The 24,502-nt window shown below is 36.9% G+C and overlaps 1 protein-coding gene across 20 annotated transcripts in view; it reads right to left on the reverse strand.

Annotated features, from left to right (window-relative positions):
- myo18ab (myosin XVIIIA b) overlaps positions 1-24,502 on the reverse strand; it is a 336,877-nt gene that overhangs the window by 15,975 nt on the left and 296,400 nt on the right. For 16 of the 20 annotated variants that reach the window (XM_051931141.1, XM_051931145.1, XM_051931132.1 and 13 more), the window contains 6 exons: positions 16,118-16,234; positions 12,511-12,594; positions 7,841-7,978; positions 6,659-6,844; positions 5,086-5,225; positions 2,760-2,804 (listed from right to left, as the gene is read on the reverse strand). In XM_051931141.1, coding sequence (XP_051787101.1) covers positions 2,760-2,804; positions 5,086-5,225; positions 6,659-6,844; positions 7,841-7,978; positions 12,511-12,594; positions 16,118-16,234 — 710 coding nt within the window. The remainder of the gene's footprint in view (positions 1-2,759; positions 2,805-5,085; positions 5,226-6,658; positions 6,845-7,840; positions 7,979-12,510; positions 12,595-16,117; positions 16,235-24,502) is intronic. The other 4 variants (XM_051931142.1, XM_051931146.1, XM_051931129.1 and 1 more) reach the window with 1 other exon arrangement.

Genomic DNA, 24,502 nt, shown 5'->3' on the forward strand with positions numbered 1-24,502 from the left:
ACTAACAATAGTAACAAAAATGCAACTTCAGCAACAGTTGAGCTGGAATGTGGTGTGTACGAAAGCCGTTTCAGCTACCATAAGCCTATTTGGGCTCAGTTTTGAACTACATAATATTGTTGAATGGTATTAAAAACATGTATGTAAACGAATGCTACTAATAGTGTAATTATATTCTGTTATCACTGTTATTTTTGGATAGAACTCATTGCTGTAAATTATTTAATAAACAAAAATAATAAATGCTTCCACTTTCAAAGAGATTAATCAAGTCCTTAAATACACCTGAATACCAAGTGTACATTTTCTAACTTGTTATGCACTACTAACAGATTGCATGTGACTGTAACCTAAAACTAAATGTACTGCTACAGCAGTACAATTAGTAAAAATAAATTAAACTAGCCAACCCGCGGCGTAGCATACACCGCATAATTATTTATTGATGGGTGAACACTTCTTGAACGACACAGTTATCCAAATGGGGTGGTGAGCAAATGAAAGGATGGAACTCTGGAGAGAGCAACATACAATTGTCCGTGACTGAACACTGGTTTTGGCAGATACAGGCATATCGTTTTGAACGTTTGTCCCTGCGCCTTATTAATTGTCATTGCAAAGGCCAATCTAACAGGAAATTGCCTGCATGTAAAAGTAAAAGGCAAATTTGAATCTGATGGGGTCAGGGATATATGGGGAATAAGGACAGTTTGTGAGGTAGGAGCTGCGATAGTTTTACACTCCAGTACATTGCAGTGAATGCTGGTAATAGTCAGTCTAGTGCCATCACAGAGACTTCTTGCATGGTTTCTGAGAAACATGACGACTGAACCTATTTTACTTTTGAGTTTATGCGGAGGCATGCCAGTGGGAGTAAGACTGTTAAGAAATTCTTCGGGGAATGAAACTTGATCTGCGAGATCGTCTGTGACGATGGAGTCAACGCTGGTGAAAGTTACTTCATCGGTAGGGATAAGTTTCAGTACTTGTTCATTAAGGTGTAGCAAGTCTTCATTGGTGACGCTTAATATAGCTCGCATACCGAGTTGTTCCGGAGTCACAGTTGAGAAGTCGATGTCGCCATATAGTTGTTGAACAGGATCAGAAATAAAAGGAAAACAATGTGAAGGTAATGGATGTGGGAGGAGTGTTAAGAGTTGGTGGGCGGGGCTCTGTCGTGCATATCTCATGACGCAGGTGGAGGGTTAGAGTTGGCGGGCGGGGCTCTGTCTTGCGTGCGTGCGTATCCCATGGTCGGGCGACTTGGTGGATTATATATAGAAAAGCAGCCGGAACCGAAAAGAACAATGAAAAGTCAACGTAGCTCAGAGGTGCATGTGGACTGTAGCAGAGACGAAAGCGACTGAGGCGGTGTTTGGTGAGGTCTTGCGTGCTGGCACATGAGCAGGCAGTGTGCATGCCTCGAGAGCGAGGGTGGACGCGGAAGGAGGGTTAGAGTTGGCGGGCGGGGCTCTATCGTGCGTATCCCATGACACGACAGGAGGGTTAGAGTTGGCGGGCGGAGCTCTGTCGTGCATATCCCATGGTCTTAGAGTTGGTGGGCGGGGCTCTGTGAGTTGGCGGGCAGGGCTCTGTTGTACTTTTCCCATGGTCTCTGTCTTGCGTGCCATGGTCAGCTGCTTAGTGAATTGTTGGTGGGCGGGGCTCTGTCTGGCGTCTTGCCTGCCATGGTTGACTGCCTTAGTGAATTATGGGCGTGGCTCTGTCTTGCGTCTTGCCTGCCATGGTTGGCTGCCTTAGTGAATTATATATATATAGATGGAGCTCAAAAGACTCAAACCTGGAAAGTCATTTTTCTTTTTTTTCACAAATGTATTATTGCCCGAGTACACTTGCAACATGGATCTTTTTTTAACACAATATGTGTTTCATATTGAATTATACCATAATGTATGTACAATATTTTGAATTGCAATTATTGTGTTTCAGAATATAGTAAAACATACGTTGATAAAAGCATTCTAAAAAATAATTTTTAAATTGTAATATATGTACTCTGATGTGCAAATTTATTTTGGTCTCACCAACTTAGTTGAGCAATATGAAAAGACACAGGAAATTTCCAAGTTTCCGAGTTTTATTTTTTGCAATTACCGTTAAAGTGACAAGTAAAAAGTTAAATGATATGTTAAGAAATTACTCCTAAAAAGGAACATGTCAAATTTCATGCAAAATTATTAAAACAATGAATAAAAACATATCAGGTTAATAATGTTCATGCTAAGGAAAAAGATGCAGCATCTCCTATATTTCCATTATTTTAAAAATAAATGTGAATACTATATTTAAAGAGACTAATAAACATTTTCTTGATAATAATTAAAAGAGCTGCTAATCAACAGTCATTTAATATTTTGACAAAGAGAAATATTTATAACCTTAATGACATCAGGAGTTTCAGGTTAAGGCCAATATCTAAATTCAAATCAATATTACCACTTAGTTAACAGTTTTACAGAAATAGTAACGGCTATGAAAAGCAGCTACTGTGCTACTACCAATTTCTCCTGTACTTTTGGATTTGTTTGTGAACTTACTGCAATACAAAATGAGCCACAGAATAAAAGGCCTTACAAGAAATTTAGAAACTGTATAGAGCACTTTTTATTTCAATCTAGTGGTCCTTATCAATTGATACCTAGAACAAGAACACAATAAAACCTGCAGTTTAGGAGATGCTACATCTTTCCAAAAGCCAATGGATATTGGGAAGGAAATTTGCTTGAATTGTTTCTCACGTTTTATTCTTTCTTTTCTGATACTTTGTCACCATGTCTTGTAAACTGGAAATGAAAATGGGTGAAACACAATAGAAGAAAGTAAAATATGAAAGAATGCACTAATGGTTAAAGAAAAAAAATGCTGAAAGGCAACTGTAACATGTAACAGTGAAAGAAAGCAAGACTAACCTGAACAAATACAAAAATAATAACACTATCAGCTAAAATGTAAAAATTAGTTCATAGAGATATTTGATATTAATCAATTTTATATGTTAAACTGGAATGGACACAAACTCAATACATGAAATGTTAACTCTGCATTCATAACAAACGGTCTTGAGATTTCAGAGTGTATCCCATAGTATTGGGTCCAAAGCCAGAGTCAAATCCAGACAGAATATCAGTTATTCCATGGCAAACATAACTTTTTGTGAAAACTACCTGGAATAACATACAGTATCTGACATTTAAAAGATGCACCCTGAAGGGGAACTAACAATGTGACAGAATTATTTGACATGGAAGGCCCCTTCACATTAAATGTCTTTTCCCGTGATTTTCAAACTTAATTTATATAATCTTAGTGAGTGAGATATATAATATATATATAATAATGGAGTTGCAATGAGTGTCGCTCAAACCATTTACTGACTGTTGTGTAATCTAACAATTCCAGGGACTCAGTCAAGCAGTCATGTGACTTGCTCCAACAATGTCAAACAAGTTTGATTTTGTCTTAAGTCAAAGGGGAGTATTTGTGTGCATGTGAGAGCTGACAACCAATGAGCACTCACCTATCAGTTTAGTGCACATAATGCCACTATAAAGAATGGGGAACATGGGTGTTCTGGACCTGGCAAACACCAAAGAGGCTTGTCTGTCTGTTACTTATCTTATGTTTTATCATAACATAATGTAAAAAAAGAAAAAAGGGCCAAACAACAGAATGTGTAGTACCTAGAAAGCAGTTTTACAACACGAGTCGTGTCAGGCAGCAGATTATTGGCTGTCAGAAAAAAGGATATTTTTAATTGTGAACCTCCAATAGAAAGTCATCATGGAGTCATATAGTTTGTCATGCCCTGTGATATCCTAGTCATGTAACCTGACATCCTCAGGCAACGAGATCAGGAACTGCAGTTGTTAAGTTTGCACATCTGTTAGTGTGCCATCGGCTTTAGTCTTTACATCTTCAAGGAAATTTGTTGGGAAAATTCAGCTTTCATTGAGATATCTCTGTGGCTCTCAAAAAATGAAAATAAAGCACATTACATAAGCTGTGCCACTGATAAGCACACTAACATCTAAATGCTGCATAAACAGTCTCCGAATTACATAACCATTATGTGTTTCATTAAGTAAAATCCTGAAAACAGATTACATACAGTCTAGACCAGGGGTGGGCAATGTCGGTCCTGGAGAGCCGCAGTGGCTGCAGGTTTTTGTTCCAACCAAGTTTCTTAATAAGATGTCAATTACTGCTTATGAAGCACTTATTGCTTAAGTGACATTTTGATGCTTCATTTTAGTATACTTATTTGCTAAGGTTCCCCAACCTTAATTGCAATCATAAACAAATGCATTCACTGTTTTAATGTCTCCTTATTAGCAATAAGATGTAAACGACAAAGCAGTCAGCAGTTCACCATCTAGCTTGTTTAGATTTACATCTCTGTGTGTTCATCATGCACTGTTTAATTTATTAAAACACTTAATAGAAAATGTGACAGGCTTCAAATCATTTTGATGGTATCCTTGGAAAGGAAAAAATCTACAGTATAAGAACTTACAATGCAGACTAACAACCCATAAAATTAAATAAGGTCTGAGATTGGAAAGGATTAGTTTATAATTAAGCAATTGGGTTGGAATGAAAACCTGTAGCCACTGCGGCTCTCCAGGACCGACATTGCTCACCCCTGGTCTGCACTGTAAAAGTGCTTCCTGCATTCAATCTTAAATGTATGTCCTATTAATTTGTACTGTTGTCCTTAATTATATGAATCACTGTTTATCAAAATTAATTTTTTTGCATCAAGAACTTTAATGATGCCTTTGAGAATTCTGAACACGTCTATTAGGTTATCACATAGCTTTTTTTCCTCAAAACTAAACAGATTCAATTTGGTAAGTCTGTCCAAGCAGAACATGCTGTTCCTTCAGTCCTGGGATGCCTTTGATTATTCTACTCTGTACACCTTCTTGAGCTGGTATATCTTTTCTACTACCATATAATCCTACAGCAACAGTTGCTTATGAACCTATAGTTCTACAATGATTTAAATAATGTTACAAATTAGGATAGACTCAAATAGTGACATTAACATGAACTATATTGTACCTGTTAATAAGATCATCATTGTCATCACTTTCCATTTCGTCTTCAATTGCTGCTTGCAGGTCCCCAATTCTTTTAAAGGCAAGTTTCAAGTCTGCCTGCAGGCTCTGATTGGCTGCTTCTAAACTCTCAATATCCATTTCCTGTTAGACATTTACAAAAAAACACTGTGTTCATTTCATAGATTTGAGATGGTGCTATATGACTAAAAACAAAAAATGCATCTTTTAAACCCAAAAAAAAAACAAACTTAACTACTGGAATATGCAGTGAAGAATTACCAAAAAGTAACATTAGTTATGAAGTGAATTTAGGTGTGGTAGGACTGAATAATAAAACAACATTCTCAGTTACTGAGTGCTTCTAATATGTTAGTGCTTAGTCCTTTTTATACAAAGTTGGAAGATAAATTATTTTTTAAACTGAATATATTGATTTATTTATTTTATGGTAATTAAGTGACCCATATTGCAAAAATGGTTGATTCATTCCTACATTTACAGTAGATGGTATAGCCAATAATTTAACCTGCTACTGTAAATTAAATTTAAAACATAATTAACAAATGTTAACAAATTAACAAATGCAGAACTTTTTTTGTAATATTTTAAAAGTGGACATTTACAAAGATGCTTTATTTTAATGCTGAAACAGTTAAAACAGCTGGACATGTTACTGGACTACTGCAAAATGTACTTTGTCTATTAATACTTTGCTGTTTGCTTAAGAATTACCTGAATATGTTGATAATTAGTTTAAGTACAAAGTGTAATAAGCTCTGCTGTACTGGGAGTTTGAGGAATTACTGGGTTGTGCATGTTTTTGATGACAGGAGATAAGAACTGGTTTAAATCAAATGTAAAACACAGAACTGCTACCATAATGCACATATGGTTTCAAAAGCAGTTTCTAAGTTATACAAACATGCTGTGCTATTGGCTTCCAACAAAGCTGTCAGAAGCATGAGCTAAAGCAGCTGATTTTGAAAACATGATTTTAGTTTTATGAATTTTGGATGAAGCACAAGAGAGTTTCTTCTAACCCCATTTCTAAGTTACATAAGCACACCTCTAAATAGCCTCCCAATTCTGATGGCAGAAGCATATGAGGCGCTTAAAAAAATTTACAGAAACAAGAAGTTTAATTTTAAAAAAGAAAAAGTTAATCTTGTAAAAAATGAACACCTCACCACTTTAAACACTTTCCAAATAATGCAAACCTTTTAAGGCCCTTTATCCATTTATAAATCTCACAGGTGGTTTGTTTCTTTCTCTATGAAATGCAAAAATGTGCTGAATTGGCCCCTAATCCTGATAATGCTTCAAAAATGCATCCCCAACTCTAAATTAACTCTCCTCCTATCTGGTAAACGATTGAGCAGGACAAAAGGATTTCAAAACAGCACTTGCTCAAAAACTGAGAGATGCATGTCTTTACATCTTCACCTTAAGAGTCGTCTACTCTGTAATAGGAATAAAGAATTTACTACTATTTTTAATTTTTTTTTTTACAAAAGCAACATTTATCTGCCCACTGAATCTAGTCTCAGTATCATTGATCACTTTATGACACTCACCAACTCATGTTTCTTGCGGCTAGCCTCAGCTTCTTTTTTGGCAAGCTCTCCAGTCTCCTCTTTGATGTCACGGATCTGCCGTTGAAGTCGCTTGTTCTGCTCCTTCTCTCGAGTTTCTGCAGCAACATGTTGGTCTCGCTCTTCTGTCAGCTTTTCTATTGTCTCCTTCAGGCGACTCACTAGACTCTGATGATGTTAAGAGTCCACAAGCAGTGATTATAACAACTAATCCTCACAACCTGGACATGTCAGTTAATTTATGTAAGGAAAGCTGCATTGTTATGAACTCAATGAAGTCAAACAGACAAAGCAAGAGATAGTATTTTACTTATCCCAAGAGGAAAATTTAGCCATATCCTAATCCCCTAGCCATTATATTTCCTTTAAATTGCCTAAAGTAATTAACCAGAGACTTAACTTTTTATGGAAACACTCCTTTTCTAAAGTTAGCATAATTTACTTACAAAATGTTGCTTCATATTACTAAGTTCAAATTTCAAAATTTTCACCTAGGGGAACTGATGATACAAAAGTAAAACTGACTATAAACTTTATTACTGTATACTTCAAAGTAAAGTTTCACTAAAGGAATTGCAATAATTCTGTTTTAACCAAAACATTAATGCTTACCCTCAAAATTTCAGATAAAAAAGGAATTTTTCCTTGGATCCTCCTAAATGCTAATAAAAGGGCAGTGCAATGTAATTCTCAATTATAAAACTACACAAACTATAGTCAGTGAAAGTAGTTGTGTCCTCTCTTATTTCTGGTGCCTATTTCCTCAAGTAATCCTGATTCTGGGCTTGTTTCCAGCATTCAGTATTTCAAAGATTCATCCGCCGCAAACTGTATTTATTCTGTTTACTATAGCTTATCTTGTATTTTTACTACTGACAGAGATACTTCATATTAAACAAATAATATATATATACTTTGCCATTAATATTACCATTTTAAGTACTCTTCAACCAAAAAACAAATAATGCCTCTGATGTGGCTTACTTTTAATCACACCTTGCACAGCAAAAATTTTTCATAAAATTCATCACATACTGTTACTTTAATCCTGGAAATAATTTATACACTCAGTACACTAGTTAGTAATGTATTAAAACCATTGCCACATCTGCACCATGAAGCTCATTAAACTGCATGTCTCTTAAATAATCTATACAAACCCACCTCTAGGCGTTTAATCTGCGTCCTTTCAAATTCCAATTTGGTTTCCAGCTCTCGATTCTTGGCCTCCTGGCGACTGACAACAGTCTTTTCCACCATTGACTGCTGCATAAACTCCAATTGGCTCTGAATGGCTTGCAACTACAAGAACACCAGCAAAGTTACTTGTTTTCAAGGCTGTAGAAATTTGTCAAAGATGCACACAAAAAAAAAAAAGGTTTTCTACCAGCAGAGATCCTTTATTTGTAAACCACATAACAAAATGGAGACAAGGAGATAGAGATTTATTTTTAAAATAATAAAAAAAAAAAGATTCGGGATACAGTGCTATAATAATGTATTTGCCCCTTCCTAATTTCCTCTTTAAATTCAAAATTGTAATACTGAATGTTTTCAGATTTTTCAACCAAAATCTGATATTAGATAAATGGGACAAACTGAGTGAATAAATAGACTTTTTTGTACTTATTATCCTGCATCAACTGAGACCTGTGAGAAAAAACTTATGGCCCCATTACTAAATAATAAGTCCTGACAATTTTAGTTACAATTACTGCAACAGAACATATAATTCAATATCAGTCATTCATATTGTTGTGGAGTAACTTCAGTCCACTATTCCTTCCAGAACTCCTTTTATGCAGAAACACTGATAGTTTTTCTACTACAAACTGCTCAAAACAGGCCTTGCAACAGTATATCTAAAGGGCTTAAGTCTGAATTTGAAGTTTTTGAATTTTTAAGTCAGTCAAATATTTTAATACTTTCTTCTTCTGAGTGATTCTGATGCTGGCTTGCTTTTGTGTTTTGGATTACAACCAAGCAAACTTCAGCTTCAGCTAATGAAAAGATAATTGGATATTCTACTTAAAAATCTTCTGAGACAAAGCAAATTTATGGTGCCTTCAATTATGGTAAGTCTTTCAGGTCCCAAGGTAGTAAATCATCCCCACACTATCACAGTATCACAACTATGTTTGGCCCTTGGTATAACCACGGTTATTATAGTTAATGAAGACTAAACTCAAAACTGAAACGGTTAATAAAAAAAATGTTCATAATCTGAAATAAAATAATTAATATAACTGAAATGAAAAATTAAAACTAAATTAAACTATTAAAGTAGCTGAAGACTAACTGAAATAAAATAATAATGTACTAAAATATTTTTTGCTTTCGTAACAACCAGACTTTACACAAGGGCTAAACTAAGCTGCAGGGCTCCTGAAATTAATCAAAATATATGAATAAGACTTTCATATTGGTTTTTGAATACAGATTCCTGCCATTAGTCTTTAACCCTTGTAACTTTTAACTCTAAAATAGAAAGTCATCGACCACGAGCAGCCCACATATATTCATCCAGTGAATGGCTGCTCATGACAGAGGATGGGTGTTGACACAGCATTTGCAGTGACAGAGCAAGCTGAATAGGAGGCATAAAGTGCGTGAAACAGAAAGCGATTTACTTTGCGACAATAATGATAGTTCTGCAGGAGCTGATAGTGAGCATGATAGAGTCTGTGCGTTAGTGAAGAATACCAAGATGATGATTTTGCTTTGAATGTGTTCTGCAGCTTTCAAAGCTGCCATTTACTAGAGCTCTGGGGGTTAAGAGACAAGTATTAGTTACAGATAATCTCTTACAGAATTTCAGTCTGTTCATAAATGGCGGCATGTTAGCTGTAATTCTGACTGAGCCCAATATACAGTATGTACACAGCAATTATTGCAGCAGTACACACTAAGCCAAATTCCAGGCTGCATGAGTCTGATGTCCGTTATAATGAGCGGACACATTTATTTGCACTTTGTGAATATCAAGATGTAATACAAATCCCTGAAGTCGGTATGTGCTCGTCAACAAAACCTTTACCATATGGACAGAAAAATCATGAGTGAGTAATACTTCAGTTCATTTCTCTTGTGTCCGCGGGTGGCAAAATTCTGTCTATAATTTCTATGTGCCTGAGATGGAATCAAAGATCAATATGGCTAGTAGAAAATAACAAAGCCCAGTATGGTAGATTTTTGAATACAATATTGAAAGCATTCATTGTAAGCACATTGTCTTGGAGCAGGATATGTTGTGTGCTGTAGACATTTAGAGTATAAAACCCTCAAACCTTAAAATTCACCTACATTTCATCACAAATTGGCCCATTTAAGCAAGAAAAGGAAAAGATGAACAGTGTCAACAGTCAGAGCACATTTGTTCAGAACAAATAACATAGAAAATATTTTTTAAAATTATAAAATTGTTAATATTTGATATCTGGTTTTGATTATGCTTGTTTTTATCAGACAAAAACAATACCAGATAGTAAGCCATGTAGTGTAGTAAGCTTCCACTAACATTAAACTAATATACAAACCCATCAATCTGTCTGATTGTGACACAAAACTAAACTCCATAGTAGCTATTTAACAATAGCATAATTACTAAAACTGAAACTAGTATATATAAAAATAAAACAGAAATGTCTTTGTGAAATAAAAACTAAATTATAACTACAAATACACGATGAAGGAAAACTAAACTGAATTTCCAAGTAAGATCAGAGATAATATAGAAATAAAAACTAAAATAAAAAGGCAAAAACTATAGTTACCCTGGGTATAGCATTTTTTTTGTAGAGTATGTGGTTTGATTTATGCCAGGCATAATAGGATTAATGCCATCTACCATTTTTGTCTCATTTATCCATTCTGCTTGTGTCCTTTTGTGTCTTCTGGTTTGGGGAAAATCTTACTTTGTAGATTAGGGCACAGAGACGCCTGAGGCCAGATTTAGGAGGCAATGCATAATTAAGGCATTTTGTTTTTGGGTTCTACAGGTACTAAAGTCTGGGGCTCCATTTGGAGGATTAGGCCTCATACTTGAAATTTTTATGTATTGTTACATTTTGAGCTGGAAGCTCAGAACAAAAGATTATACAGGGCAGGACTACTTGTAGTAGTAGTAGTCAAGTCAGGTACTGTTTAATCAGTTGATTCAAACTCTCTTTAATATGGTTGATTAACTGGGGCACTATTACTTTTTCACACATTTATTTGGGGATGACAGGAGGAAGCAAACAGGACTGTGGTACTGTTTGATGGTATTAATAAAGTCTGGTGCAAGGCCATTTAAAGTTTTATCAGTTAATAACAGAATTTTTTATTTAATCCCATAAGACACAGGGAGCCAGTGAAGACTGAACAGAGCTGAAAGCATGCACTTACTTCTATGTGCCTTAGTGGAGACTCTTGTACCATAGTTTTGAACCAGCTGGAGCTGAGATAACAGATTAGATGGCATGGATGTGATGAAAGCATGCACAAGCCTTGCTTATCAGAAAAGGAGAGAAATGAAAGAACATGGAATATGTGGTGGAAGAATATGTAAGAACTCTTCTTAATATGGTCTTTGTGAGCTAAATATTCTTTGTTCCTACCTTTCATAACACCAAGAGCCCATGCAGACAATGAAAATATGACGGCAAAAACCATCCGAAGTAAATAAAAAAATAGCTAATTTTCTTAAACTGGGGTTTAGTTATCAGTTAGCATGGGTTCTATTTTGTTGCAGCTTAATTTTAAAGAGTTGTAGTAAATTGAAAATTTCATCTTTTCAGTTCAATGTGTGAATATTTAATGAACATCCACTTTAAACCCTGAAATAAGCTGAGCACCATGCACATAAAAATAATAACACAGTGCAAAGCTATGACTAGTATGGTCAAGGTGAAGCATGTACTGTAGATACAGAAGCTGACAGCCAGCAACAGAGCTTTAAGTATTTCATTGTGTGACTTCAGTGGGATGACAGGGGAAGGTGGGTGTTATAAGGGGAGGATGAACTTGTCCTAGTTGAACCATTCAAGTTTTTAATTTTATAATGTAAGAAGTGATACATTTGCAGTGGAGAAACTGATAGAGGAATGAAGTATGATATTAACCACAAAGAACAAATCTCTTGGGTTATTAAGACAACATTCAATCTTTTTGCCATAACATACATCCCTGGCTGTGGTATTTGCAACTTTGTAACCCCTTTGATGGTTATAAAAAGAGCATGGACATGCAAAGTCATACACGGCCAGTTATCCAAGTGTCAATAAACTGCTTTCATAGATCATAGTGCCAAATTATACCACCAGGCCCAATGTGAAAAAAATTTATTGTTGTGTTTCAAAGTAGCTATTTTGTCAAAACCTGAGTGGAGTGCGGAGTGGTAAACAAGATTATCTAATGTTGATGTTAAGGGGGGCAGACAAAGATCAGAAATGGAATAAGAAAAATTAAAGGGATATATATTTTTCAGATTTTAAAGAAATATTACATTTATAGTTCAAAACAGGAAGAGGCATTGAGGCTTTAAAAAGCACTGCTTTGTATTGTGACAGGACCAAATCAGTCCTGAGAGTGTTGCAAACAGATACAATATTTGTTAAACACCCAATAATATTCAGTATTCAGAATCTGAAGAAATAGCAGAAATCAGTTTCTGACAATTGAGGCCAGAAACAATACCAACCTAATAAGAAACATAAAGGAACTGGGAAAGAAAAACAAAACACTATAAAATAATGATGTCATATAATGTCAAATACTTTGGTAAAAGCTGTGCCTCAAAAGTTAACCCATTTAATTCCATAGCATAAATGCATTACTTTTGGGTTTGATCTTACCTTTTCTTGCATCTCCTGTTTTTCTTTGTTGAGTTCTTCCAGTTGACCTTGCAAATCACTAATTTGTGCCAGGTCTCTTGAAGACTGTTACAAAAGAAAAAACACTAATAAATATTAATAAAAGAATATACAACTCTATATTTCAGCTTCCATCAACTGTAGAGAATAGATTAGGAGCACCCATGAAATAATGGAAAAATGTAAAAAGGCAACTGATACAGTACTGGGCAAAAGTCAGAAATATTATTTTTAAAGCTACTTATCTAGGTAGTGTTTTTTTGCTTGGGAAAACACTGTCATTTTATGAAACCATAAATAATCATTGATACAATGAAAAGTAACACATCTGTATTTTGTGTGGCCTCCTTATAATGCAAAACTGAAACAGTTTGCTTCTGTACATGGCTGGATGATTTTGTTTGAGTAGTCCTGTGATAAATTCTTCCTAGACTCTTTCCATGTCTCCTTGATTTCAGGCTTCAATTATGTTGCAGCCAGGGAAGTGAGACAGCAGATTTCTACTTCAAGTAGATCTTAATTATGTTTACAGTATGTTTGGGATATTATTGTTCTGAAAAACAATAAAACATTTTTTTTTTTTGCCAGTAAGTCATTTTCACAAATTAATGTATGGTGAATCATTCCATGAGGTTGGACTATCTCCCTTATATTGTATCTCAGGATTCATGGAAGGCTACTTACTGGCAGGCATCACCGTACTGCATATCAATTCTTCTTTTCACATACTGGCATCTTTGTGAATCCAATAATAATAATAATAATTCATTACATTTATATAGTGCTTTTCTCAGTACTCAAAGCGCTATCCACACAGGGAGGAACCGGGAAGCGAACCCACAATCTTCCACAGTCTCCTTACTGCAGAGCAGCAGCACTACCACTGCGCCACCTGTGAGATGCCAGTTTTTGGATTTGTTGCTCCATAAGACTTTCTGAGAGTAATTGTCTTTCTATATTTTATGGTCTTTCACACACTGATCTGTTTTGCTTGCTGCCCTTCTATAGAAATAGTTTCTTGGCTAAAACACAACATATACAAGGTAATTTCTTTCAAGATGTCTCTGCACAAAGCAATAATTTTAAGGTCTGGCAAAAATTGTGTTACAATAGCCATTTCAAACACCTCTTCTCGCGCAAGCATTGGTGGTTACCATCAAATACGTTATTTGTTAAGTTCAACCACTAGTATACCTGTTTCTGATAATTAGTTTCCTATTTTATTTAATTCAGGTGCTACTGGTAACAAATAAATGAGTATTTTGGATGGAATTTAACAAATATCTGCATTGGTTAGGGGTGTATTGAGAAAACATTCAGAACCCAAACGTATGTTTCTCTCTCACAAAATATCAATAGGTTTATGAAAACACAACGAATTCTTGTTACTTTTTGTTTTATCACGTAAAAATGTTTGTGAAAGTGAACAGAACCTCTAAGGTTCTTTTTATATTGGTGGACAAGTTAATAAAGGAAATGCATAAATTATTAGCCTTGATTTACATGTACATCCTGCAATACTTACCTGTTTGACATTTACTCATCACTCATTCTCATCAAAGACAACAATGGCCAAAGCCAGCTACCTCTGCTTCAATACCTTAGCAAGAGTAAGAAGATGCTCTGCTCATTAGCCACACTCCTGTCAGCATGACTGTATAGCTCAACATCTGACTTGTTTCTCCTGAAAAGGTATTTTCAAACTACCTTAGTGATTTCAAGAGCTGCATGTTGCCAGGATTTGCAGGTGTGGGGCTCTGCTACCAAATAGTTTCCTTTAAAAGGGCTACAAAAATCACATTAGCTATGGCCAAGGCTGGCTACCTCAGGTTCAATACCTTAGAAGAGGCCAGTGGGACACTGATATCCTTTGATCCTTCATCGTTACTGTGGAAAGAGCTGCATAATTACTCTGACAGAGGCCTGGTGGCTGTCCTGCCAGGTTAACTTTATCTTTCAGTTTCCTGATTGCTACTTTTGAGAGAGTTAAATAAAATTACTCAATTAAGCACAGCTTGCTAATACATTCATCACACGGGCTGATGATATCAATAAACAAGGCAAGTTTCAGTGAGATAATATTCAAGCTTTAATCATTACTTATGCTTATTTGCAAAGAAACCAGGTATCAAATATTAGGAGTTAAAAGTAGAAGAAAACATACTGTACAACCTGAACAGTTCAAATCAATGTCCATACAACAAGATTTGCTTCAATATAACCGAGACAGAGATGTCTGTCCATTCATCTAAATCCAAAGGCAATCTTTAAAAAAATATTCCTTTGTCCTTTTCTTCATTTTTGGGACATTATACTTTCGTTCACTGACAGGATGTCTCCAGAATTGAATACACCGTTGTTCTTTTTCATACCACACATTGCATTTTATCTTTCTCATATTAAAAGTGTGTAATCTCCTTATATTAAAAGCTACATGCCATCAGCCTCTCTTAAAAGCGATAGTGTCTGCATCATGCCAACAGAGGTGCTTTCTTCTATTCTAGGGGTTGACTGCTATTTTTACCAAGTGATATCAGTCAAAAATTGGAGAACTGAGAACTCCCCATGGTCTAACTGTCAAAGTTAATTTAAGATAATTATGAGATTAAAATTAAACAAAGATCCCAAAAGCCCCTATTTCACACCTCCTTACAATAATATACACTCTGGTTAGTTTATCTGAGCTTAAACATATACATTCTAACATATTAACATTGGTTTTTAATGTTTGCTTTACATTTTTCCCACACTTCTCATGTATTTGCATGCCTCCCAGAATTCAACGCTCTGTTCAATCACATTTGTTATTCCCATCAATTAGTTCAGCTGATGGATCAAAAGATGAACTGATCTAATGGACTTCTTTTCTAAAGTGGTCTCAGGCTTGATCCACAATGTCTTCTAAAACCTTTATCACTAAAACTTTTGTAAGTCCATCCTTTCTGTCTCATGTAGCAAGTCAGCATTTGCATCTACTCCCAACACCATAATGTCATCTGTCCTGCATTTGCTTTTTTCTAAACTTTATTGCTAAACTTCTGTTTAAAAACACACAATCATAAGTAATTCTAATTTTTTCCTTATGAGCCTTACACTACAGTCATGGTCTTGATCTCCCAGTTTACATCTTATCCAAGTTATCCTAAAATAAAAACAAGTCAAATTATTTATTATTTAATAATCTGAAAAAACTAACATCTTAATACCCATTACATTTTTACTGTAACAAATCTTTTTTGTAAATACTGTAAAGTCATGTAGTCTGTTTAATGCGTCAAACCTAGATAAGCACCTTAAAATATATTGGGTAGCTAAAAACATCTGCTCTATAACAGTCTCCACTAAAATTCAGACTTTGTAAGTGATTATTCTAGCACATTTATGTTTTATGGATGTTCGCTTAAATGCAAAAAAGGTTCAAATACAGTTATAAACACTGTACAAGCAAGGTTTTCAAAGTGATTTCTATGTTTTGGACATAGCGCAAAGGCCAGAATGTCATCAATTAAAATCTACAGTTTTAAAGACATGGTGAATGGTACTAACTATAATGAGACACTGACTGTCAAGAGTAATCTGTTGATCTCACCTGTGCAACACTGGACTTATGCTTCTTCATAAGCTCATTCATGTCTTCTTGGTCTTCCTCAAGACGAGACTGAAGTTCGTTCTTCTCACGCTGAAGACGACTGACCTGTTCTTCCAGCTTAACAAAAGCAAAACAAAATTTTACATACACAGATGTGTAGGAGAAAGGTATACTTTCTCTTTCTAGAGATGCTTCAGTTTCAAGTCATAAGTTTGAAATATGCAGAATATGTTGAAAGTCTTCAGCACTTGGCAACCCCACTCTGTGAATTCGCATAGACCATCACTTTGTGGCTGAGCTGTTGCTGCTTCTTGATGCCTGCACCTCACAATAGTAGTACTAACAATTGACTGGGGTAGATCTAGCAGAACAGAAATTCCACATACTGACTTATGGCAAATTTGATATCCTATAACAATGCCATTTTTAAAGTCATTGAGTTCTTCAGTACGACCGATTCTACTGCCAGTGTTTGTTAACACTAGAATTACCAGAGCCAACGAAAAAACGCTTAAATCCAGCCCACTTTAAATCCCTTCACACCTCTCTGTCAGCCTCTTTTGTCTTCTAAATGTGTCGATAAGCCCAAGCAGCCTGCTATACCACCCCCACTGCCTCAGAACGGGCAAGAAGTTCTCCCAGTTCCTGCCTTGATCGATATCTGGGAGTGAGCTACCCAGAATTGTAAGGGGAAATAATTTCATGTGTGTTTTGTGTCTACAACAATTTATGTAAACACATCGTTAAAACTGAAATGTTTTAGTAATAAATAACAAAATGTAAACATGAACTGTATAATGTGTGGAGACTGATGGCCAAATATCAAATAAACACTTTCACAAAAGGTGCAAGTATAATACGACAGCTTCCGTGGTGTAGTGGTAAGATCCGCGGATTTATAATCCAGAGGTTGTGAGTTCGAAACCGGCTCCCTGGCAAATTTACCATTTTGAGTAGTGAGCTGCTCTTATTGGTATTATTATACAATAAAAACATACATTTGATTTGTGTCTGTAAAAGCCAGTGCAAATTTATAGTACTTGTAAAAGTTCACGTTTTTTTTTTTCACTTTTATTCTCTCAATCACGATCATGATACAACACCCACGGTTACTTTTTATCTGAAACTGGGAATAACTGTAGATGTGAGTGGTGTTTTGAGACAACATAACTGGAAATTCTCTGATCTGAAGGGATAAAACCAGACACACAAACGCTGGTGAATCTGCCTTCTTCGTATCTCACCGTCACTTGAATTTTTTTTATTCAGTTTTATTGAGTGTTCCTGCTCACTCTGAATTAGTATGCACCTTATGGTCCATGATGTCAAAGCCGCACTGACAAAAAACAGACATATGTATATATGATACTTGGAATAACTCATTTTATGACATGTATAGTACATTTCGGAAAACACTGTGGCACTGATGCAACATATTCATATTATTCATATTCTTTCACATAACATCTTGTGCTTATAATCAGTGACTGCATTCTTTTTTTTTTTTTTTTTTTTGATCTTGCCAGTGTCCACATTTTGGTGAACGGTACTGTTCCTTTTGTACTCCAGGACATGCAGAGGAACGAATAGTACATAGAGGTCAGTTCTGTGCTATATGCAATCATCAGATTCAAATGTCAACAGTTCACACACAACCAAGGGCCGTCCTTTCTACATTTACGACGTGTACCTGTTGCAATGTACACACTTCTCTCTGTGCTGTTACTATTACACTGAAGAGGCTGAGGGAAGCAGCGGTCTTGGTACAGAAGCTTGTCGATGTTGCATCTTCTTTTGCTTTATCCATCGCCTTTAAGCTTGACTCGGCGGCGATCAACGCACATGTACTGTGCAAGGCATGCACGGGGGCCACTGAGAAAAGAAGAGTGTTCATGGCTCACCTTGCAGAGGAACTTCGTCATCATTTCTTACAAGAAAAGGCGAAGGATAGAGAAATAGAGGATGCAACATCGACAAGCTTCTGTTCCAAGACCGCCGCTTTCTCAGCCCCTTCAGTGTAATAGTAACAGCACAGAGAGAAGTGTATGCACTGCAACAGGTACACATGTCATAAACGTAGAAAGGACGGTCCTTGGGTGTGTGGGAACTGTTAACATTTGAATCTGATGATTGTATATAGTGTGGAACTGACCTCTTGGTACTATTCTTTCCTCTGCATGTCTTGGAGTACAAAAGAAACAGTACCGTGCACCCAAAAGTGGACACTGGCAAGATCGAAAAAAAAAAAAGAACGTGGTCACTGATTACAAGCACAAGATGTTATGCAAATGAATATGACTAATATGAATAATGTTTCATCAGTGCCACAATGTTTTCCAAAATGTACTATACAGGTCATAAAATGAGTTATTCCAAATATCATACAGTTACAGCTAGGTCCATAAATATTTGGACAGAGACAACTTTTTTCTAATTTTGGTTCTGTACATTACCACAATGAATTTTAAATGAAACAACTCAGATGCAGTTGAAGTGCAGACTTTCAGCTTTAATTCAGTGGGGTGAACAAAACGATTGCATAAAAATGTGAGGCAACTAAAGCATTTTTTTAACACAATCCCTTCATTTCAGTGGCTCAAAAGTAATTGGACAAATTAAATAACTGGAAATAAAATGTTCATTTCTAATACATGGTTGAAAACCCTTTGCTGGCAATGACAGCCTGAAGTCTTGAACTCATGGACATCATCAGATGCTGGGTTTCCTCCTTTTTAATGCTCTGCCAGGCCTTTACTGCAGCGGCTTTCAGTTGCTGTTTGTTTGTGGGCCTTTCTGTCTGAAGTTTAGTCTTCAACAAGTGAAATGCATGCTCAATTGGGTTAAGATCAGGTGATTGACTTGGCCATTCAAGAATTTTCCACTTCTTTGCTTTAATAAACTCCTTGGTTGCTTTGGCTGTATGTTTTGGGTCATTGTCCATCTGTATCATGAAACACCGCCCAATCAATTTGACTGCATTTAGCTGGATTTGAGCAGACAGTATGTCTCTGAACACCTCAGAATTCTTTCGGCTGCTTCTGTCCTGTGTCACATCATCAATAAACACTAGTGTCCCAGTGCCACTGGCAGCCATGCACGCCCAAGCCATCACACTGCCTCCACTGTGCTTTACAGATGATGTGGTATGCTTTGGATAATGAGCTGTTCCACGCCTACTCCATACTTTTTTCTCGCCATCATTCTGGTAGAGGTTGATCTTGGTTTCATCTGTCCAAAGAATGTTTTTCCAGAACTGTTCTGGCTTTTTTAGATGTTCTTTACCAAAGTCCAATCTAGCCTTTCTATTCTTGAGGCTTATGAGTGGCTTGCACCTTGCAGTGCACCCTCTGTATTTACTTTCATGCAGTCTTCTCTTTATGGTAGACTTGGATATCGATACGCCTACCCCCAGGAGAGTGTTGTTCACTTGGTTGGCTGTTGTGAAGGGGTTTCTCTTCACCATGGAAATGATTCTGCAATCATCCACCACTGTTGTCTTCCGTGGACATCCAGGTCTTTTTGCGTTGCTGAGTTCACCAGTGCTTGCTTTCTTTCTCAGGATGTACCAAACTAGATTTTGCCACTCGTAATATTGTAGCAATTTCTCGGATGGGTTTTTTCTGTTTTCGCAGCTTAAAGATGGCTTCTTTCACCTGCATGGAGAGCTCCTTTGATCGCATGTTGTCTGTTCACAGCAGAATCTTCCACATGCAAGCACCACACCTCAAATCAACTCCAGGTCTTTTATCTGCTTAATTGATAATGACATAACGACAGACTTGCCCACACCTGCCCATGAAATAGCCTTTGAGTCAATTGTCCAATTACTTTTGAGCCCCTGAAATGAAGGGATTGTGTTAAAAAAAAATGCTTTAGTTGCCTCACATTTTTATGCAATCGTTTTGTTCACCCCACTGAATTAAAGCTGAAAGTTTGCACTTCAACTGCATCTGAGTTGTTTCATTTAAAAATCATTGTGGTAATGTACAGAACCAAAATTAGAAAAAAGTTGTCTCTGTTCAAATATTTATGGACCTAACTGTATATACATATGTCTGTTTTTTGTCAGTGCAGCTTTGACATCGTGGACCATACGGTGCATACTAATTCAGCGTGAGCAGGAACACTCAATAAAACTGAATTTAAAAAAAATTCAAGTGACGGTGAGATACGAAGAAGGCAGATTCACCAGCGTTTGTGTGTCAGCTTTTATCCCTCCAGATCAGAGAATTTCCAGTTCCATCGTCTCAAAACACCGCTCACATCTAATGTTATTCCCAATTTCAGATAAAAAGTAACCGTGTCAGATCTGGGGTGGGTGTTGTATCATGATCGTGACTGAGAGAATAAAAGTGAGAAAAAAAAACGCTAACTTTTACAAGTACTATAAATCTGCACCGGTTTCGAACTCACAACCTCTGGACTATAAGTCAGCGGATCTTACCACTACACCACGGAAGCTGTTGTATTGTACATGCACCTTTTGTGAAAGTGTTTATTTGATATTTGGCCATCAGCCTCCACACATTATACAGTTCATGTCTACATTTTTTTATTTATTACTAAAACATGAAAAAAATGTTTCTGTTTTAATGATGTGTTTACATAAATTGTTGTAGACACAAAATACACATCAAATTATTTCCCCTTACCACCTTACAATTCTGGGTAGCTCACTCCCAGGTAATCAATCAAGGCAGGAACTGGGAGAACTTCTTGCCCATTCTGAGGTGGTGGTGGTGGGCGTTAATAGTATAGCATGCTGCTTGGGCTTATCCTCACATTTAGAAGACAAAAGAGGCTGATGGAGAGGTGCAAAGGGATTTAAGGTGGGCCGGAATTACGAGTTTTATCGCTGGCTCTGGTAATTCTAGTGTTAAGGATATAGCATGGCTATGTGCTCAGTTTTATGCAACTGTTAACAATGAGTGCAACTGAAACAACAGAGCTTAAAAATTTGGAGATAGCTCCACATACTTTTGGCAAGATATTATATATCATTTTAGAGGAATTGAACATTCAGGTTGGTTTTATGCTTTAGAACGTTTGCAGTTTATAATGCAGGGTTGCCATGTTGTTGCTAGGCAGGATGACAGGGAATATGTGATGTGTATTGTCATTACCGTGACCATACAAAGGTCATCATTTTACATTTCCTGATAGCGCAAGTTTATGGATAAGTTAAAACTAAATAATACACTTGAGTTGTTATTGTTTAAAGCTCACTCTGATTTCTTTTTTTGTTCATCGATCTTGAGTTACTTTATGCATTTTAGACTGTGAGAAATATTCTAGTTTCTAAATCTTTTGCTATGTTCCTTGATCTTCAATTTGGTTTATTGTCCTGGCTTTTGTTTATTCCTACACTTCTGATTATGGCCTTGGATAAATATTAAAGGTATTGCTATTATGATCTGTCTTCTGATTCCATCTTACTTTAAACTGCTGCTACCCAACCCAGTCAGCACAGTCAACTGCCTTAACACACGTCTTGCATTGCATGATGATAAAAAAATTAATGTAAGCAGCCTTTTCCTGCTGGGAAGCTTTTGCCTTTCAGACCCATGTGGAAGGAAACATTCATGTCCCTCTTGAGGAGAGCAGCTCTGAAGAAGTAGATTTTTTTTTAAATCCAAGATAACAGAAATTGCTTCAGGTTTTGTTAACACTAGAATCCCTGTGTCCCTCCATGCATGTTTTCCAAATAATGATATATTATTTCCCCTATACCTCACACCCACATAAAGAGCCTTGAGCTCTTTGACCGACTTGAGCAGCGGCGGTTTGGGGATGGGGGGTTGTTATAACAGGCTGCTTGTGCTGATCGACACATTTGCAAAACAAAATACACAAATGGAGAGGTGGGAAGGAATTTAAGGTGGCCCGGGATTAAGACTTTTTTGTAGGCTTCAGGGATTCTATTGTTAAAGATTAAGTTTTCTTGTTGTTTTAAGATTGCAAAACTGTTTCTGGAATGACAAGAATTTGAAAAAAAAAAAAGAATTGTTTTAATTTTGTTCAATGTACAACCCAAAACAGACACACACACATACATTTTCACACATGTGTGCATAATAGATGGTCTACATGCTCAAATAGTGCTATTTCTTAGTCAGACTGGGGTTGACATTCATCAGATATTTTCTCCTTTTGTCCTTCTACAAACCAGCAGAAGAACCTGCCTCCTAATAACCTCATCACCAGTCTGGCCCCTGTTGACTCCACTACTGGCACCCTCTGATGATGTCATATCTGGTATCCAGAACCCCTCTTCCTGCCACGTCAGTTCCTGTTCCTGTTGCCTCCCTGACTCCACCTCTTCCTCTGTTCAGCCATATTTATTGAACATCTTTTCAACCTGTTAGTCAGTTCTGTTTAGGACTCCAGTCTGTAAAGACGTATTTATTTTTCTGACAGTTTTCAAGTAAATGGGGTGGCCATCCTCAAACCTTTTCTGTGACTTCATTTGTCCTTACAATATATACACACACACATCTATATATATACTGTATATATCTATATACAGTGCATCCGGAAAGTATTCACACCGCATCACTTTTTCCACATTTTGTTATGTTACAGCCTTATTCCAAAATGGATTAAATTCATTTTTTTTCCTCAGAATTCTACACACAACACCCCATAATGACAACGTGAAAAAAGTTTACTTGTGATTTTTGCAAATTTATTAAAAATAAAAAAACTGAGAAATCACATGTACATAAGTATTCACAGCCTTTGCTCAATACTTTGTCGATGCACCTTTGGCAGCAATTACAGCCAAAGTAAGTATTAAGTATTTTTGAATATGATGCCACAAGCTTGGCACACCAATCCTTGGCCAGTTTCGCCCATTCCTCTTTGCAGCATCTCTCAAGCTCCATCAGGTTGGATGGGAAGCGTTGGTGCACAGCCATTTTAAGATCTCTCCAGAGATGTTCAATTGGATTCAAGTCTGGGCTCTGGCTGGGCCACTCAAGGACATTCACACAGTTGTCCTGAAGCCACTCCTTTGATATCTTGGCTGTGTGCTTAGGATCGTTGTCCTGCTGAAAGATGAACCGTCGCCCCAGTCTGAAGTCGAGTGCTCTGGAGCAGGTTTTCATCCAGGATGTCTCTGTACATTGCTGCAGTCATCTTTCCCTTTATCCTGACTAGTCTCCCAGTCCCTGCTGCTGAAAAACATCCCCACAGCATGATGCTGACACCACCATGCTTCACTGTAGGGATGGTATTGGCCTGGTGATGAGCGGTGCCTGGTTTCCTCCAAACGTGACGCCTGGCATTCACACCAAAGAGTTCAATCTTTGTCTCATCAGACCAGAGAATTTTCTCTTTCTCATGGTCTGAGAGTCCTTCAGGTGTCTTTTGGCAAACTTCAGGCGGGCTGCCATGTGTCTTTTACTAAGGAGTGACTTCCGTCTGGCCACTCTACCATACAGGCCTGATTGGTGGATTGCTGCAGAGATGGTTGTCCTTCTGGAAGGTTCTCCTCTCTCCACAGAGGACCTCTGGAGCTCTGACAGAGTGACCATCGGGTTCTTGGTCACCTCCCTGACTAAGGCCCTTCTCCCCCGATTGCTCAATTTGGATGGCCGGCCAGCTCTAGGAAGAGTCCTGGTGGTTTCGAACTTCTTCCACTTACGGATGATGGAGACCACTGTGCGCATTGGGACCTTCAAAGCAGCAGAAATTTTTCTGTAACCTTCCCCAGATTTGTGCCTTGAGACAATTATGTCTCGGAGGTCTACAGACCATTATTTTGACTTCATGCTTGGTTTGTGCTCTGACATGAACTGTCAACTGTGGGACCTTATATAGACAGGTGTGTGCCTTTCCAAATCATGTCCAATCAACTGAATTGATCACAGGTGGACTCCAATTAAGCTGCAGAAACATCTCAAGGATGATCAGGGGAAACAGGATGCACCTGAGCTCAATTTTGAGCTTCATGGCAAAGGCTGTGAATACTTTCGTACATGTGCTTTCTCAATTTTTTTATTTTTAATAAATTTGCAAAAATCTCAAACTTTTTTCACGTTGTCATTATGGGGTGTTGTGTGTAGAATTCTGAGGAAAAAAATGAATTTAATCAATTTTGGAATAAGGCTGTAACATAAAAAGATGTGGAAAAAGTGATGCGCTGTGAATACTTTCTAGATGCACTGTGTGTATGTGTATATATATATATATATATATATATATATATATATATATATATATACATACACACATCCATTTTCCAACCCGCTGAATCCGAACACAGGGTCACGAGGGTCCGCTGGAGCCAATCCCAGCCAACACAGGGCACAAGGCAGGAACCAATCCTGGGCAGGGTGCCAACCCACCGCAGTATATATATATATATATATATATACACATATA

This window comes from Erpetoichthys calabaricus, chromosome 8 (assembly GCF_900747795.2).
Source record: "Erpetoichthys calabaricus chromosome 8, fErpCal1.3, whole genome shotgun sequence".
Lineage (NCBI taxonomy): Eukaryota > Metazoa > Chordata > Cladistia > Polypteriformes > Polypteridae > Erpetoichthys > Erpetoichthys calabaricus.